Genomic DNA, 12,472 nt, shown 5'->3' on the forward strand with positions numbered 1-12,472 from the left:
TGGGTTGTGTGAGAGTGAGAGGGGGCTGAAGGATGGGACAGACTCTTTTATTTTTCATGTAATTTTGTCAATTATTCTATATACAGTGTGGTTTTCACTATTTATCTGGTCTTTGAGCAGCTGATTATTTTGTGTTAATGCTTTTTCTGTGTGGAAATTTTCATGGAAAGGGAGAAGGTGTCTGTCTTTACTGAATTTTATGATGTTCACATCGTTTTCAATATTGCTTTGTCTACGGATTTCTTCTTATAGCTGATCCCAAAATGTTGAATGATTTGTACAGCATTTAAATTCTCTGGTGTGTTCCTTATATCTTTCGTCGAATGTCCTGCCAGTCATTCCAATGTATATCTCCTCACAGTCTGCAGCTGAGCTGATAGATACCACATTGTTGGTATCTGTCTGGTTCTGATTTTAGTTCTGGGATGAGCTTTTCTATGGAATGGTTTGTTTTTAAGCAATGTTTATGCCTTCTTTTTTGAATAGGCTACCTATTTTATGAGTGAATTTGTTGTGATAGGTCACTGTATTCCAATTTTTTGTTGTAGTGCAAGTTGCATGAAATAATGTGGTTTGGTTAGTTTTTCTCATTAGATGTCTCTTTAATTTTTTAATGTTTAGTTTGTCTATCATTCTTTCCTTGTGTCCATTTTTAATGCTATTTGTTTTATAATGGCTAACTCTTTCTGGTAATTAAAAATGTTTAGGCGGACCTTGTTCAGCCTGTTTTACATGTATCTGATTGCTGCTTGTTTGCGGTTCTGTGAGTGGTTTGAAGTTGCATTTAAAATAGTGTCTCTTGCTGTGAGCTTTCTTTTTCTGTATATGTCAGATGTGTGTTTATTATTGTCTTTTCTTACAGTTATGTCTAAAAAGTTGAGTCTGTTTTATTGTTCTTCTTCTGTTGTGAACTTTATGTTTTTGTGTAGTTTCTGTATTCTGTTTTTATGTTAATCTACCATGCATATTATGTCATCCATATATCTATACCAGTAGATGACATTGTAGCTTTAAATATTAATTTTTCTATGTGATTCATGAAAATGTTGGCTAATATTCCTGAAATACGTGAACCCATGGGTAAACCTTATTCTTGTATACAGTATTCTTGATTGAATTCAAAATAATTTTCTTGTGTTTAAACTCTAATAATTTTATGGTTTCTTCTGAGCATTCATGAGGTAGCTGGTTGAGTGTTTTAAGTTCTTATTCAATTCTTTTTTGGTTTCATTAAAAAGAATGTAACTGTATATACTTTCTACGCTAAAGGAGAGCAATGTTGCTGTGTCAGGGATTTCAGTGTCTGTTTTGTGTTCTGCAAGTTGAGAGGTATTTCCGATTGTTCTATTATTTTCTAGTTTATAATACTGAGTGAGCGAGACTACAGTTGTTTTGCTAATAGGTATGTAGGAGGTGCTCTAAAATTTAATATTGGACAAACTTGATAACTTTCTTTGAGGACCTTTGGTTGACATCTCATGTTGGGGCCTACGTTTTTGAGTGTGTTTTTAACATGTTTTTGAAATCTGTTAGTTGGGGTTTGATTTTACCTTTTTTTCTGTTGGTGTTGCTGAAGATTTCTTTTGTTTTTTTTCTGTGTATTCTTTTGTTTTCATGAGTGCGAGTGCGAGACTACAGTTGTTGTGCTAATACGTATGTTGGAGATGCTCTAAAATTTAATATTGGACAAACTGGATAACTTTCTTTGTGGACCTTTGGTTGACATCTAATGTTGTGGCCTACGTTTCTGAGTGTGTTTTTAACATGTTTTTGAAATCTGTTAGTTGGGGTTTGATTTTACCTTTTTTTCTGTTGGTGTTGCTGAAGATTTCTTCTTTTTTTTCTATGTATTCTTTTGTTTTCACGAGTGCAACACTATTATTTATTTCAAATGTTGTAATAACCACATTTGGTGCTTGCAGGTACTTATTTAGATTTTTAAGCTGTTTAATCACAATTAATTTAGAATTTTTTGTTTTCTTTTTTAATCTATGCTGCTATGTTTTTAGTTTCTTCTTTTAGTAACTCCATAGTTAGCCCCGTTTTTACACTACTGTTTTCATTTCTTCCTTCTATAGTGATTATATATTCAGTTTCTATAATAATATCTCGTTTATGTTGTTCATTTGCTGCTGACTCAACATTGTGTTTTAGACCTTCTGTACAAAAGCACATCCCAAAACTTGAATCAAACCAGTGAGATACCAACAATGTGGTATCTATCCGCTCAGTTCCAGAGTTTGTGAGAAGATATACATTGGAATGACTGGCAGGACATTCGACATAAAATATAAAGAACACATCAGAGCGCTTAAATACTGTTCAAATCATTCAAAATTTTCGGATCATCTAAAAGAAGAAGAGCATACATCAAGCAATATTGAGTAAGATGTGAATAGCATAAAAATCAGTAAAGACGGACACCTCCTCCCTTTCCACCAAAATTTACACACACAAAATAAATAGTTCCTCAATGACCTGATAAATATTGGAAACCAGACTCTATATAGCATAATTGACAGAAATACATCGAAAAGAAAAGAGCATTTCCCATCCTTCACCTCCTCGCACTCGCCCACAACACGTCCCTCTGCCCCACTCCCTACTCATAGTTTCATTTCACTTCTCGCTCCTCACCTTATCCTCTCACTCACACTCCATCACACTGCTATATACTTAGGTGCACACATTATGTTTCCACCCTCCCTTCAAAAAAATTACTCACTTCTATTCCTTTTCTGGTCCTACACAGTACATAACTACTCAGAAACATAGTTAAATAGAATTACACACATACAATAACCTAACTAAAAAATAAAAAGAATGTAGTTGGTGGAAGACAAGTACTGAAAAGGTTATTTTGGCAACAGTACAAAACACAAACAACAACACATACTTGAAGTACAAAAACAAACAGAATACAGCGGTGTGTATGAAAGTGTTTTGTCAAAAACATAAGAAATGCGTAGTGCTGCAGAACATCTAAAAATTAGACGATGATTATATCTAACACAGACAAATCTAAATAAAATGAATATAACTTAATTACAGACACTGATGATGCTTTAGCTCAATTAAGCCAAACGTGTCTGGTTAAAAAATCCATTTTCGTAGGTGCAGGGACAGAACAAAAATACCCTCAGGAATTTTAAAGCAGCTACTGGCACTATGGCCACACCAATGAATATTTTAAGTTAATGCTCTTTACTCTCCACACTTTCTTGGGATCTTAATGGTTGATTACGTCTGATAGCTCTCCGTCCAACAGGTTCTTGAGCGTTTGATACATTTTCAAACAAGTGTGCTAGTAGAATATCTTCGATCGTGGCCGAGAGGCAGAATCTTGCCAGAAAAACAAGAGGAATTTCTTGTTGTCGTATCTCCCTAATCATTCGATTCAGAAACTGTACTTTCGCTTTCTTCAAGTGGAGTTTCTTCCTCCAATGGGCTCACATTATCTTCCAACATACGAGTATAGCGTAGGTTTACCCACAGCACGGCCGTCTCAGGAACTCCCTTGTCCATAGATGTATAAGGAATTCTAAGCTCCATGAACAATTTCTACTCTTCTCAGTACTGTATCAGAAAACATTGTATAACCTGCGAGTAAATTTCAATTGGCAACTCAAGTGAACAGAAAATACTGACGCCATGTGCACGAAGTCTTCCACTTGTTCCTATGCCTCCAAAAACTCCACATTGTCTTAACACATATCTATTTTATGTAAAAATACTTAATTTAGCATTTACTCCTTCTGCAGAACCTATACTACGATATTACGATGTAATTGAACCCGACAGGAGAAGCTGAACTAGCCTCGAAGGCCTGTAAGTGACACATCTGCAACATCCGCCTCTGAGACCACGTCAGTACGTCTTTCGCCCAGTTGTGGTGGTCGTGGCCAAGTCACTTGACCTCCTACGCACGGCTACCTCGACTCCTCAGAGCACACGTATCCCATCAAGTAGCAACAGAGAACGAGTCGTCATACTCGCTACACATAAGGCGCTGCATTCATGGACTGTGCCGCTGGTCCCGACGGAGGTTCGAGCCCTTCCTCGTGCATGGATGTGTGTGTTTGTCCTTAGGGTAATTTAGGTTAAGTAGTGTGTAAGCCTAGCGACTGATGACCTTAGCAGTTAAGTCCCATAAGATTTCACACACATTTGAAGTCGCGACACAATGTCTCACTTGTCTAGTATCCCAGCCTTGCCGCTTCACACAACAAAAACATCCGCAAACTCCGTCTCTGTTATTGCTGGCTGCATCTTGCACAAGCTACGCTGCTCCCTTCACACTACTCATTGTATTACTCTTACCCTCAGTTAAACGGCATCTAAAAAATTAAATAATGTGATCTTCTTTCTCTGCGACAAAGGAGTCCTATCTTTTCCCAGTTGTTATTTGCGTTTGTCCACTTTCTAGTAATTAGTTGTGTATTTGTGATGTTGCTTCTTGCTGTGCGTGCTGGGAGTAAGAACTGTCTGCTAAGTCCCAGCTCCTGTTTGTCTGAACACCTTCTTTACCCTCACAGACTACTCCACAGCATGCCAGAATGCAAATTAGCTATGGTCCAGCAACCTGTCAAAACGTAATTCGAAACATAATGTAAACAAATTAACTCTTGAATAATAGGGTCACCATTAAGCTTTATTACCTACATAATAAAGAAAGGAAAACGTGATGTTGCTCATGTCAGAGATCTAACATTGAAGTTGCACATTTACTAACGAATTATGGTCATGTGTCTACAATGAGGCTCAGTGAAACACTTCTTACCAGTGTAGAAAGTGCATTTTTATTTCTTTAAGAGACAGAATCCCAGAGAAAGTTTCCTACTGTGACTATCCTAATGCAACCATGTTTACTCAGAAACTATCCCCGTTCTGGTGAAAAACATCCTGGTGCCAAGGCACGAGTTAAGTCTGTCCCACGATTTTAGACACTCAACTGTTCTAAGGAGTGTGTCAGAACTCGCCATTACATTGAAGACAATATAGTCAACCTTATTCTTTGCATTTTGTAAGCACTCAATTATCGATAGCAACAATCTGAGGGCGAAACATGGGAGAGCGAATCTAAGCACAGCTGTGAGACGAGGTCAGTCTGCGAGAGGGGAAGTAGCAGTGTCGGTCGAGAGCTCGGAGACAGAACACGTGTTACACTGCCCTCAACTCAGTGAAGGCAGATCAAATTCGCAAGCATAACGCAAAAGCAATTGCAGGGCTAGCCTCGTGATTCTTAGTTCGAGTTTGCAATAATCCTATGGTTTGACTGTCAGTTAAAGAACCCTCTTTATCCTCCAAAGAATAATAGTTATTCTCCACATCTATATAATATGCTGTGGTTACTAAATGTTAATGTAACTTTGAAATTGAAATAATTTGTTAATCTGGCGCAGATATGTCATTGTCTTTGTCATTATTAATAATTATTCATGATGATTGTGAAGTTTTAAATAGACTTAATGAATGAAATTCCTTCTCACAAGTTATTTAGTAGTTATCAGGACCAAAGCAAACTGTTTTTCATTGAATTCATTCTAAATAACAATAAGCTTTAGCTGCTGCTGATGCATGGTGGAAAACATCCTGGTGCTATGGCACGAGTAAAGTCTGTTCCACGATTTGGAATTGCTGTAAACCGCATGGAAAAAGGCAATAATCTAAAGAGGTCACTGCAGAACGTAGGGCCAAAACAGAGACACTGATACATCACAACATGTCATGTACTATAATCCAGTAAATTCCGTTGCACAAGTCAGATTCTGTGTCACTTGTAAATTCTTATTAAAAAAGTCAGTCCGATAGCTTAATAAAAAGGTTAGTTTTAAGTTTTTCATGTAACGATCTGTTTGAGCGTTTAAAGAGCAGTGACACTGACACTCACCCAACACGCACACAGTGCTATGCAGGTTACATTCCGTGTACTGATAGCTGCGGTATTGGTTGCACATACGTTACACTGTTCGATTGTGATCTAAGTCAAGAGGTGATCGTCAAATCCCCTGTCACAAGACAGACCCTTGTCACAGACAATAATGTTTTATTACTTTTAACTTGAAATATACACGTCTCCCTTTAATAGAAGCCCTCATCTTTCCCTCTTTTTGATCTTTTTTATTAAAGTGTGACAATTACTTGTAATGTTAAAATCCAGATACGTGAGTCTGCAATTCACACAGCGAAGGTTCCGTACAAAGTCAAAGTATTTGGAAAGTTCATCCATTCCGATAATCGACAGTCCCGGCGATTTTTGCCTATTATCGACGCTGATACAGACAAATTATCAGTCCCGAAAATTCTAAGATATTTTAGAACTTTTTAATTTTAAGTTTGTAGCCGCGTAACAAATGTCAAAAGATTTATTTTTGTGTGATATAATTACAAATTAAGGGTTTTCGGATATTTTACTTTAGTTCATACGGCGAAACTTTGCTTCTATCCAAATTTCATCATTATAGACTTTGATGAGTGAGTTTGCGAGTATCAAAACATGTGACACAAGTCGTCGTATCATTTGATTGTAATGACCTAGATGCTTGTATTCATTACACTGTCCACATGCCTTAGACTTTCGTGTGTGACATAAATTTCAACTTGATACGCGCAAGATGAATGGTGAGCAAGATGAATGAAACAGGCGAAATACCCTCCGACATCAAGAAGAATATAATAATTCCAATCCCAAAGAAAGCAGGTGTTGAAAGATGTGAAAATTACCGAACAATCAGTTTAATAAGCCACAACTGCAAAATATAACACGAATTCTTTACAGGCGAATGGAAAAACTGGTAGAAGCCGACCTCGGGAAAGATCAGTTTGGATTCCGTAGAAATACTGGAACACGTGAGGCAATACTGACCTTACGACTTATCTTAGAAGAAAGATTAAGGAAAGGCAAACCTACGTTTCTAGAATTTGTAGACTTAGAGAAAGCTTTTGACAATGTTGACTGGAATACTCTCTTTCAAATTCTAAAGGTGGCAGGGGTAAAATACAGGGAGCGAAAGGCTATTTAAAATTTGTACAGAAACCAGATGGCAGTTATAAGAGTCGAGGGACATGAAAGGGAAGCCGTGGTTGGGAAGGGAGTGAGACAGGGTTGTAGTCTCCCCCCGATGTTATTCAATCTGTATATTGAGCAAGCAGTGAAGGAAACAAAAGAAAAATTCGGAGTAGGTATTAAAATCCATGGAGAAGAAATAAAAATGTTGAGGTTCGCCGATGACATCGTAATTCTGTCAGAGACAGCAAAGGACTTGAAAGAGCAGTTGAACGGAATGGACAGTGTCTTGAAAGGAGGGTATAAGATGAATATCTACAAAAGCAAAACGAGGATAATAGAATGTAGTCGAATTATGTCGGGTGATGCTGAGGGAATTAGATTAGGAAATGAGACAATTGAAGTTGTAAAGGAGTTTTGTTATTTGGGGAGCAAAATAACTTATGATGGTCGAAGTGGAGAGGATATAAAATGTACACTGGCAATTGCAAGGAAAGCGTTTCTGAAGATGAAAAATTTGTTAACATCGAGTATAGATTTAAATATCAGGAAGTCGTTTCTGAAAGAATTTGTATGGAGTGTAGCCACGTATGGAAGTGAAACGTGGACGATAAATAGTTTAGACAAGAAGAGAATAGAAGCTTTCGAAATGTAGTGCTACAAAATGCTGAAGATTACATGGGTAGATTACATAACTAATGTGCAGGTATTGAATAGAATTAGGGAGAAGAGGAGCTTGTGGCACAGCTTGACTAGAAGAAGGGATCGGTTGGTAGGACATATTCTGAGACATCGAGGGATCACCAATTTAGTATTGGACGGCAGCGTGGAGGGTAAAAATCGTAGAGGGAGACCAAGAGATGAATACACTAAACAGATTCAGAAGGATGTAGGTTGTAGTAGGTACTGGGAGATGAAGAAGCTTGCACAGGATAGAGTAACATGGAGAGCTGCATAAAACCAGTCTCAGGACTGAAGACCACAACAGCAACAATAACAACAAAAATTAAAAATTTTAGAATTTTTTCCTTCACTTGTAGTGTCAAATCTTGTTTCTTGCCAATTTCATGATTCCGGGTAAACGGGATACAAATTATGTGACATAAATGGCCGTACAGTTGATTGCATTAACTTAGAAGCTTCAATTTTTTACACCACCAAGGGACCGTGGACCGTAGTGTGTACCATAGATTTTCACTTGATACATCTGCCCTTTCTTGAGAAGCAGTTTTTTTAACAATCGGAATGACAGACAGACAGACGGACGGCCAACAAAGTAAATCTAAAGGGTTGCGATTTTAGCGATCGAAGTACGGGAATGTAAAAATGAAATAAACTGTGACCCTAGCTCGTACGTCTCAAGTAAGTGTAGCATCGCAGCGCCTGTTACCTTAAGGGCGATCCCAGTGGCGTCGCGATACCGAAGCCCTTGGCGTCCAGGTTGCGGCCGACCTTCATGGTGTCGCAGGGCTCCCTCTCGTTGATGTAGTCGTTCTTAGGTGACTCGATCAGCAGAGCGTACTTTCCTTTCGACGTACGCACTCTTCGGATGCCCTCGTCGTACGTTCGCACGAACACGTGCTTGCGGGAGTTCATGAACTCCCACATTTTGCTGTACAACGTGATCTGCGACCTCTGTGTTGCAGTGAAAGAAACAGGTAAACACTGGTGTAGTACTGCACTAGTATGCGAATTCCTTAAAATTTCGTAAGATATGTTACAGGAGAGCTATTAGGCGGTTTCGAGCAATATTAAATCCTTGATAAATGAGTAATTACGGGGGATATTCGAAAAGTATTGTCAGATCCGGCGCAAAATTCAAACCACAGCGAAAATCTAAAATATTTATTCCCAACAGTTAGCCACACCTTCCAGCTACCTCTCTAAATAGTCGCCGCTCCGACTTAGACATTTGTAGTGGCGTTGTACAAACTTTCCAGTCACCTCGTCACAGAAAGCAGCCGGCTGTGCTTTCCGCCAATTCTGTGCGCTGGTATGTCTTTCGCTGCCTGTGCCAAAATGTTGCCTTCGCAGCCAGTGGCTCATGTGAGCAGAGATGAACAACGGAGACAGCCAATCAAGGGTTGTATTGTGGATGATCGAAAACGCTGCAGGAGCATCTTCATTGCCCCTACACGGTGTAGCTGAAAATTGTTTTGAAGAAAGAAACGCATGGCATTTATGTTATTTGGGCAGCATACCATCAGGTGAAATCTCTCTCCAGGTGCACACACTTGGCGGAAGACACTGTTGTTTTAGGAATTCCTATGTGATGAGTTTGCGCTCTGAATTGAGAAGAGCAACGTGAAGGGGTCGACAGGAACACTAAAGACACTGCGTAACACATCTGTGCCAAGTTCCATCGGATTTTTTCAGTTTCCTTTGCATGCTTAATCGGACCTTACTTTCCGAATACGCCTCGTACTTTCCCTAAAATATGATCTGCGCCCGTCAGGCCTTGCGGTACCTCATTTTCTTTCTAAGCAGGTACACACGTACAAAGCAGACACATTTACATGTACAAAACAAATAAAATAATTTTTTGTGTGTTAAATTTAAAAATGTTTTTGATCCCGTCTGCGCCTTTATACATACTCGTGCACCTCTTATACTCTCGTCCTGGTTGGCGCACTGGACAATACAGGTAAGAGGTAGACATTACTTTATAAAGTATTCCAAGTCAGTTAAATACAGAAAAGAAACATCAACACACTGTTTTCGAACATTTTTCCATTACGCCCCCTCGTATTCCCATCGCATCCCTAAGGATTTCTTATCCCCAAGACATCGTGTAAACAGAGGGCGATCAGGAAGTTGCTGTTTGAGGGCACTGCAGCAGCGTATGCAATGTAGCGCGACTCCGATGCTAGAATATAAGTACCGACATGTAGGTAAAGGATTTGTGTGTCATTCGAGTCTTTTCGACGTGCTTGCTGAAAATGCGGAAACGTAATGGCGACGTTAATACCAAATGTCTCCAAATAGAACCAGCGAGCTAATTTTATTTTCTTGGCTGTCGAAGGTTAAACACCAGTAGACAACCACTGGCAAATGAAGACTGTGTATGGCGTAACACGTCTGTCGAAAACCACCATTGTGCAACGATGCACCAAGAGGTGTTGCTGCTTCCTGATAACGCATGTCCATATATAATATATGTCGGAACATAGAAGTTATGGTAATTCAAATGAGAGACACTTGAGCACCTTCCCTAAAGTGCAGGTCCCTCCCCATGCGATTATCTCGCCTTCCGTTCCTTACAAAAGACCTCGAAGGGTTCTAGATTTCTATTCAAGGAGGATGTGCAGTAGGCAGTTAGGGATTTCTTCACACATCAGACGGGTATCATCAACCTGTCACGTCTGTGGGATGATTACCTCAATGCTCAAGGTGATTTCCCCTGACTGACATACCGATTCTGGAATGCACAGCCTTCGAATGGAAACTTTCCGATCGCCCCTTATACTTTCATGCCACTCCTTATCATCCCCACCCTCAACCATATGGATGCTAGGGCTGTTTTCCTGTCATGGTATTTTTTTTTCATAATACTTGTACCACGTTTGGTACAAATTGTTTCAGCCGTTACAGAGAACTGTTGATATGTTGCTGCCTTTGCACTCATTGCTACCCTGCACAGCCCCATTCATAGGGGAGTAGATGTATTGGAACTGTCAACCAACCTCGAAAACAATGAATTGGATATTAATGTCGATATGGCTTCTCCCCCCCCCCCCCCCCCCCCTGGATTTATAAAAGTGATTTATACAAAGGTATATACATTTGGTTGAAACTTATCAATACTCTCCTGAATTACGATGCTACGTCACCCCCTATTGACCTCCACGCCCACACCAAGGGAAGGCAGGTGGTTCGTACGCCAGAATAAACACTTGTGGGCATACTCACAACAACTCATTGGAATCGGATGGCTGATTTGGGAATGCATTGAAAATGAACAATAATACATTATTTTTAGATAATTACACTACTGGACATTAAAATTGCTACACTACGAAGATGACGTGCTACAGACGCGAAATTTAAACGACAGGAAGAAAATGCTGTGATATGCAAATGATTAGCATTTCAGAGCATTCACACAAGGTTGGCGCGGGTGGCGACACCTACAAAATGCTGACATGAGGAAAGTTTCCCACCGACTTCTCATACACAAACAGCCGTAGACCGGCGTTGCCTGGTGAAACGTTGTTGTGATGCCTCGTGTAAGGAGGAGAAATGCGTACCATCACGTTTCCGACTTTGATAATGGTCTGATTGTAGCCTATCGCGATTGCAGTTTATCGTGTCGCGACATTGCTGCTCGCGTTGGTCGAGATGCAATGACTGTTAGCATAATATGTAATCGGTGGGTTAAGGAGGGTAATACGAACCGCCGTGCTGGATCCCAACGGTCTCGTATCACTAGCTTTCGAGATGACAGGGATCTTATCCGCATGGCTGTAACGGATCGTCCAGCCATGTCTCGATTCCTGAGTCAACAGATGGGAAGGTTTGCAAGACAACAACCATTTGCACGAACAGTTCGACGACGTTTGCAGCAGCATGGGCTATCAGCTCGGAAACCATGGCTTTGGTTACCCTTGACGTTGATTCACGATGAATCTGGGTGAACGAATGGCTAAACATCATTTTTTCGGATGAATCCAGGTTCTGTTTACAGCATTATAATGGTCACATCCATGTTTGGCAACATCGCGGTGAACGCATATTGGAAGCGTGTATTCGCCATCGCCATACTGGCGTATCACCCGGCGTGATGGATGGGGTGCCATTGGTTACACGTCTCGGTCACCTCTTGTTCGCACTGACGGCACTTTGAACAGTAGACGTTACATTTCACATGTGTTACGACCCGTGGCTCTTTCCTTCACTCGATCCTTGCGAAACACTGTATTTCAGCAGGATAATGTACGACCGCATGTTGCACGTCCTGTACGATCCTTTCTGGATGCAGAAGATGTTCGACTGCTGCCCGGTCCAGCACATTCTCCAGATCTCTCACCAACTGAAATCGTCTAGTCAATGGTGGCCGAGCAGCTGGCTCGTCACAATACGCCAGTCTGTACTCTTAATGAACTATGGTATTGTGTTGACTCTGCATGTGCACTGTACCTGTACACGCCATCCAAACTCTGTTTGGCTCAATGCAAGGGGTATCAAGGCCGCCATTACGTCCAGTGGTGGTTGTTCTGAATATCGATTTCTCAGGATCTATGCACCCAAATTGCGTGAAAACGTAATCACATGTCAGTTCTAGTATAATATATTTGTCCAATGAATAGTCGTTTATCACCTGCATTTCTTCTTGGTGTAGCAACTTTAATAGGCAGTATTGTACTAGCGACCCGCCGTGACTTCGCACACGTAGCATATTTATGGCCGGGCTTCTATTTACTCACGGGACGCTGCGCAGAATTACGCATGGAACTCAGGAAACAATGT

The 12,472-nt window shown here is 40.2% G+C and overlaps 1 protein-coding gene across 2 annotated transcripts in view; it reads right to left on the bottom strand.

Annotated features, from left to right (window-relative positions):
• The window catches only part of LOC126267265 (glutamate receptor 1-like), a 1,125,091-nt gene that overhangs the window by 48,583 nt on the left and 1,064,036 nt on the right, over positions 1-12,472 (bottom strand). For both annotated transcript variants that reach the window (XM_049972331.1, XM_049972330.1), the window contains exon 15: positions 8,397-8,641. In XM_049972331.1, coding sequence (XP_049828288.1) covers positions 8,397-8,641 — 245 coding nt within the window. The remainder of the gene's footprint in view (positions 1-8,396; positions 8,642-12,472) is intronic.

Source organism: Schistocerca gregaria, chromosome 4, assembly GCF_023897955.1.
Source record: "Schistocerca gregaria isolate iqSchGreg1 chromosome 4, iqSchGreg1.2, whole genome shotgun sequence".
NCBI classification, from domain to species: domain Eukaryota; kingdom Metazoa; phylum Arthropoda; class Insecta; order Orthoptera; family Acrididae; genus Schistocerca; species Schistocerca gregaria.